At 38.1% G+C, this 6,633-nt stretch overlaps 1 protein-coding gene across 1 annotated transcript; it reads right to left on the bottom strand.

The window, feature by feature from the left end:
* Nucleotides 1-4,396: 4,396 nt before the first annotated feature.
* LOC121245498 (scoulerine-9-O-methyltransferase 1-like) lies at nucleotides 4,397-6,356 on the bottom strand. The gene is made up of 4 exons (XM_041143551.1): nucleotides 5,997-6,356; nucleotides 5,625-5,901; nucleotides 5,336-5,400; nucleotides 4,397-4,681 (listed from the first exon to the last, which is right to left on the bottom strand). The coding sequence occupies exons 1-4, from the start codon at nucleotides 6,354-6,356 to the stop codon at nucleotides 4,397-4,399; spliced, it is 987 nt and encodes a 328-aa protein (XP_040999485.1).
* Nucleotides 6,357-6,633: the final 277 nt, after the last annotated feature.

The following is a 6,633-nucleotide window of genomic DNA, read 5'->3' as shown; positions in this document are numbered from 1 at the left end:
AAATATGCATTCGATTGAAAATTTATGAAAATTGCGTTATTATGTTATAGGTGGCGATTAATTATTGTTCGATATTTTTTAAGAAACTTCTGAAAAAGCTAAGAAGTCTAGGTAAGCGGGGTTCTTATGCTAGACTTTGCATTAAAATAAAATGAACTGAGGTCCTTTTTGAAAAATGTGCATGTTTTGTTATGAAAAGAAATCTGAAACGAGTTCAGTTATTTGTTCTGCACTACTCATGAGATTCTATTTCGGAATAAAGTATTTTCTATCATGACTGGTATAAACATGAGCTTATTTTTGACATTCTGTTTCTGAACTTTGAAAAAGAGAGCGAATATGAAATTTTGTACATAAAATATGTTTTGTGATATGATTTTGTTCTGTTCTGTTCTGATGATTTTCTATACTCTGATATGATATGATGTGATTTCAAAAAACCTCTGGCATAACATTCTGTTTCTGTTTCTGTTCCATTCTGACCTCACCACGGGTGTAAAGCTGTGGTCTCTGTTCGGGTTAGTACCAACTTTTCTGTTTCTCGTGCACCCACATTAGAAACAAAGTGGTTTTCTGCGTGGTCTTTCCTATGCGCACACTCGCGGCTCCGAGAATGAATAAGGGGAAGATTCACATTTTGTTTCTACTCGATTAGCTACCGGGATTTGCACAACCCTACCACAGGGGTTAAACTTGGTATTTATCCTGATATGATAAGATAAGATGTGATGTTTTAGTTTATGATATGCCAAAGGGATTTTGATTATGAATATTTTCGAACTTTCGCTCTGATATTTTTGATAACTTGATCTGACGCTGCATTATGAAAATGTTATTCTGAAAGAAAATATTTTGTTTCTGCATTCTGAATTCTATAAATGCTCATGTTTACATACTAGTATATGTCCTCTGCTTACTGAGTTGTTGATAACTCACCCCTTATCTCCATATATTTTTCAGATAATTTTGATGGTTCAGCTGGAGGACAAGAGTAGGAAGTTTTAGCAAGGTGTGATGATCGAAGTGGAATAAGTGCCTAAGGGTACAAGTGCTTATTTGAGAGTCGTAGTTAGTAAATTGATTTTATTTTTTGGGTATTTTGATTTGATGAATTAAGGATAATTTTGAATTTTTGGAGGATTTCTAATTTATGTTATTGAGAATTTCTTTATTGTCCCCATGGAGGAACTAAGATATTTGGATTGATTAAATGGATTAATATTTTATGGAATTTTCTGGATTTTATAGTTGTGTTATTTAAGTTGATTTTAAGTATTAAGAGCTAACTCTCCAGACCTTCGGGATCGGGGCGTTACACTTGGTTCACTTCCTACCATGATTTTCATATGGATTTCAAATTTCACCATTTTCTTACCCATGATGTTTCGGTCGGTTTTGGGGTTTAAAACAGTGATATTATGTTGCTCTTCATCCACACGGGTTTACCACCATTTGGTCCTCTATGTTACCTCTTGAAAGGGGCCAAGAGCTTAAAGTAAAATCCTAATTTGACCCGTTTGTTTTAATATGATTTTAGAAGCTAATTAAGTGTTTTAGCTTGTGTTTTGGTGTAGTTAAATTCCTATGTTGGAACAAAATATGTATGCCCTGTTTTTGGCCTAAACCGAATGGTATTATAGTTATTTTACTATGTATTTTCCTATATTTCAAAATACTATGTAGTTATTAAACTTATTTTAATCATAAGTGATGATTAAAGTGATTTTAAATTATATATGTTGGTATCATGTGCCTTGTGTTGAGATTTGGTTGGTAATCTATTGTTCGAGCCCATGACATGGCCCGGTAGGCCCGGAAGAGGAAAGCTTAAAGCTCTTCTAGTTACCCCATCGAAATCTCATCATGCGAAGCGTGATGAGACTTGTATCATGGTGACGCTTCATTACACAGGTTTTCTGTCATTTCATACTGCCCTGTCAAGACAATGTTTCCCTTTCACGCCCCTTCGCATTCCCCTTCTCTGTTACTCATTCTTCTCGAACACTCCTTTTCGCTACTCTCCTTTCCTTGTATTCTCTCCTTCTCCCAAACACTCTGCTTCCTTGTTTTTCCTACGAGTTTTTTCTTGAATCAATGGCTTCCTCCAAACCCAACTTCCCTTCTTCATCCCATAGAGAGAGGTCTTCACGACTACGCGACCCTCCTTCTCACTCTGAGGATGTGGCCGTTAACCCTTCTCCTGAAGGGGTAGTTGCTCCTCATTCAATCTTCGAAGGCCATCGATAGTCTTCGACTATCTCCCGTCGCGAGTTGGACTCTACGAGGGATAGCTACAACATCCCAACTTTTGTGGCCATGGGCCTGCCTAAGCTGTGCCGTGGAGCCATCAATATGAGGGGAATGGCTGTTTTCATGACCCTGTATTTGGCCATGCTCGCCGATAAGGCTTCCTCTTTCCCTTTGTCCATCTTGTGCGTGATGTGCTAGACTTCTTGGGTCTTGCTCTAGCCCAACTCCTGCCTAATGCATGGAGGATTCTGACGGATTGAATGTGTTCTTTGGGACGAGTTTTGGAACCCACAAGTGATGAGTATCTTGACATTACCGCTTGTGAATTCTTTCTTTGCACGATGTCAGGCGCTTGGTGGGGAATCTTTGCAGTTTTAGGGTCACAATAAATTGATCCAACTTGAAAGCAAGTATTCTCGTGCCAAAGATTGGCAAAAGAAATTCTTCTTCGAATTGGGCGATGGCCGGGAATTTCTTGAGGAAGAGTCGGCAAACCAAGAATTTCCCATTAAGGCTTCGTGGAATCCAGTTCTCGATGATCGTGGCTTGGAGATTATCCTTTCTGACCAAGACGGGGCTCGCATTCGGTTGGTACAAGCCTAGGCAGATAAGAACAATAGCTCGACCTGGTTAGAGGTAATTCTAATCCCTTCCAATATTGATAGATTTGTAATGGCACCTAGCAGGGGACATGTTTTCGGTCATCAATTTCTAACAGATGGTTCAGAAAGAGGCCTACCTTCAGCATTAGGAGGTAAGAAGAAGAAGAAGGCTCATTTGGGAGCGATGCCTTTGGATGAATCCACATTCACAAGGGGTAGACGCTCACCAGCACCCCTGAAGAGTGGTAGAGAGGCCTCAGGTCACCCCTAGGTGCCCACAACCAACTCCTTCGACGAGATTATTTCACCGGCCGATGATGATCTGGTGTTTGTGATCAAGGTTGAGTCTGCCTTGTCGCCTAATGGTCCTCCTGAGGTTACTCCACGGACTTCCCCGCACACAACGGCCCTATCGATGACGTTAACATGAATGAGGGTGAGGTCATCGCGACCATGAATTGTGGGGAGTTAAAAATCAAATGGAGAGAAAATCGGGAGATGATAATATGGTTGTTTGATCAAAGTAGTGGTATATATAGCCGCTGTTGAAAACCCTAGGGGGAGTAGATCATGTACGTGCATGGGATATGAGAGTGAAAACTGCTCCCTAGTTGCCATGGCTTGGGCTTATTGGTCCATTCCATGTATTTGGGCTATGGGTATGATACAATAAATGGGCTTTTTCTCTGACTTTTGGGTCTCGATCCAAAACTCTATAATATTACGACTTGTCCTATAAATTTTCTCAGCCCATAAAAATATTTTTAACCCAATCCAAAAATATTCCAAGAATTTAACTATAATGGCAAGTCCATTAGAAATTTGATATCCATTAAAAACCAATTTGGGCTCGTGACATTGTAATAAAAAAAAAATCAACTAGGCTTTTCATAAGCTTAGAACAAAAATATTTAGAAAGCAGGTTCGGTGCTGGATCCGGGTGTTACATAACTAATTTGTACGATCTGCTTATTGTTGAAGCCCAAAAAAGAAAAGAGAGTATCAAGTATCTCGTGTTTACATTTCAATCTCCATGATCTTGTTGGCAATATATACGAGATGATTGAGAATAAATTTGTAAAAGACAAGTGTTACAACCACAAAAAGATCTCATAAAAGTACGCTTACAAACTAACATTGCTTAATATAATACTTAGATATATTTTGTAATATAAGTAGCTTTACAATCTAACGTACCACATCAAGACAGCTCATTTTATGAGTTTACTTTTGTAAAATCTCTTTATGGCTAAATCATTTTCTTTTTTAAATATGTTGTGGGCAACACTAAGCCTATTATTATTCTAGATGGATCGACATCTTACAATAACTTTAATATAAAACATAGGGAAATATGTTATAAATTAAACTAAGGAGAAACATACAAAGCAACAGAAAGTTATATTATTAATTATAAAGAAATTAAGACATCTTCCTTTTGTTTTTGTTTGCTCTACATTGCTTTAAATTTTATTCTCAACCATTTCGTTTTATTCTGGCAAATTGGAACTCACACATGGGTACTCTTAATTACTTATGAAACTCTATAACATGAACTGACCAATGAGGCATTGGAAGATGTCCACTTTAGTAAACCCTACAGCATTGCCCAGATCCTTGAATTCTGCTAGTGTTCGCTTTTTACCTCCATTTGTCAGGAGCATCATAAAGAAGTCTTCCATTAGAACGTCCTTTGCCTCGACATTGTTTTCCAATTCTTCAGAGATTGCCATTTCCACGATTATCACCTTTCCCTCTTGTGGTAATGCTTCCCAACAATTTCTCAACAACTTCTTGCAATGCTCATCATCCCAGTTATGGAGTATACACTGCTTATGCACAAATCAAAATGCACACATGTTTGGAATATTGTATTATGATAGTGAAGTATTTATATTATATACTTCATATTATGATCACATAATTATTATATACGTGTGTATATATATATACACACACACTCATATTTCATGCATTTTTCCTATATATATATATATATAGTTTCTTTCAATAAGAACCAAATTTATTGGCTTTTCCCTTGTTAATTATAAGCTATTTTGTATCTCAATTGCAGCTTTGGGATCCCTTTTTGTTCTTCTAGGCCCTAACTAACTTTCCATTCTAGTTTCAAAGTCCATACTGGCTACAAGTTCAATTCCCAAGACATCATGCTTAATTCCCTTGCCTACCCTCTAATTTGAATTACCATATAACCCCAAGAATGCATGAATAAAAGGATACCTAAAAAAATAAACAAAGAATTCATAAGAGAATAAGAAGGAAGAGAAATTCTACCGGAGAGCCTTACACTACAGTACACTTCCACCTAATCAATATGTCATGATTTGTCATTTTTGCCCTTCTATCTTAATACTTAAATATGTCATGTGTTTAAATAGAAGGGTAAAAATGACAAATCACATATTCATTAGGTGAGAGCGTATGGTTTAAGGCATCTTTGTAGCGTTTCTCAAGAAGAAAACCTGCAATAAAATTGTTTGGGCATTTGGGATCCATTTGAACATATCTCCAGCCACATGCTTTACACCTAAAGACAAATGAATAATATTTGGAGTTGATTAATATCGTAAGTAATAAGTACTAGACATGATTAATTAAGAATGTATATATATATAGCACTTTTATGTACTCCACATCAAAAATACGTATTTGCGGCAATAAGTGACGTATTTACAAACCAAGTTGTAAGAGAGGAACTCTTTAAGTTGAACAAATAGAATGAAATCCAGAGATCAAAGGTGTAGGTCTAACCTGGGAGCTTGGGAGCAGCATCAATTACATGGGGCAGATCAAAGTTCAATCCCCGAACGTGTGGATACGTAGAGGTTATCTTTGCAAGAGTGGTTCCAATGCCGCCCCCCACATCCATCAACTCCTTCAAATCTTTGAAGCCACCGTACAACTTGAACACATCCTCAAACTGTAATTTACCGCTAACTTCCATAAACTCATCGAACAGTTGTCTCAATCTTGGCTTCTCTCCCATGTAGTCAAAAAGTTCACTCCATAGGCCTTGTAGAATGGCGAGCTTCCAAGATCAAGCACCGCATCCTTGATCATATATTGGCTTTCCAGCATCTCCCTTTCAGTAGTAAATAAGATAAAGGAAGTTGTGAAACTTGCCAGCTCGTCGGTGGTACTACTGCTACTCGCTAAGCGTCGGCTTTTCTTTGTCAGGCCATAGGTCCATTCATGGCGTCCATGTTCTCCATTATTTCCTGACGGCTTCCGAGATATTATTGATAAGATGGAGTTTCCACCAAGAACTCTTAGCACCCTCTCCAAAGTCCATGCTGCAGAACTTGGATCTTTTGTTGGGATCTTTGAAATTATCTCTGCTGCAGAAAGATGAGCATCAGGCCCTGCATCTGCGATTATATTGAACACTTTCAGCTCAATTGCAGCTCTTAGAGCCATTTGGGTGCCTGCCAAGCCTCCCAACTGCGAGCTTATGAAATGGTCTCCATCTGCTTGGACTTCCATGTTTTGGACTTGTTCTATATTTTGATATCTTCCCTTATCAATATTAGCATATGCAATATGCATGTATTTATAATCAAAGTCAGTTTCCAGTCAGCAATAATAGAAGATGGCTAGCTATAGAGTTTGACTTGGACCACATGAGGTGCCTCCAAGGCCATGGGCCACACCCACCAAACGATTGGATTCCTCCTTATCTTCAAATCTTTCATATCTGGCTATCTCACCCCACCACCGTCGACATAATGTGGTCCTAACTCCTGAGTCCTTAATTATCATG

Source organism: Juglans microcarpa x Juglans regia, unplaced genomic scaffold (assembly GCF_004785595.1).
Source record: "Juglans microcarpa x Juglans regia isolate MS1-56 unplaced genomic scaffold, Jm3101_v1.0 JmScfU0037, whole genome shotgun sequence".
NCBI lineage: Eukaryota > Viridiplantae > Streptophyta > Magnoliopsida > Fagales > Juglandaceae > Juglans > Juglans microcarpa x Juglans regia.
This window is presented reverse-complemented; position numbering and strand designations above follow the sequence as displayed.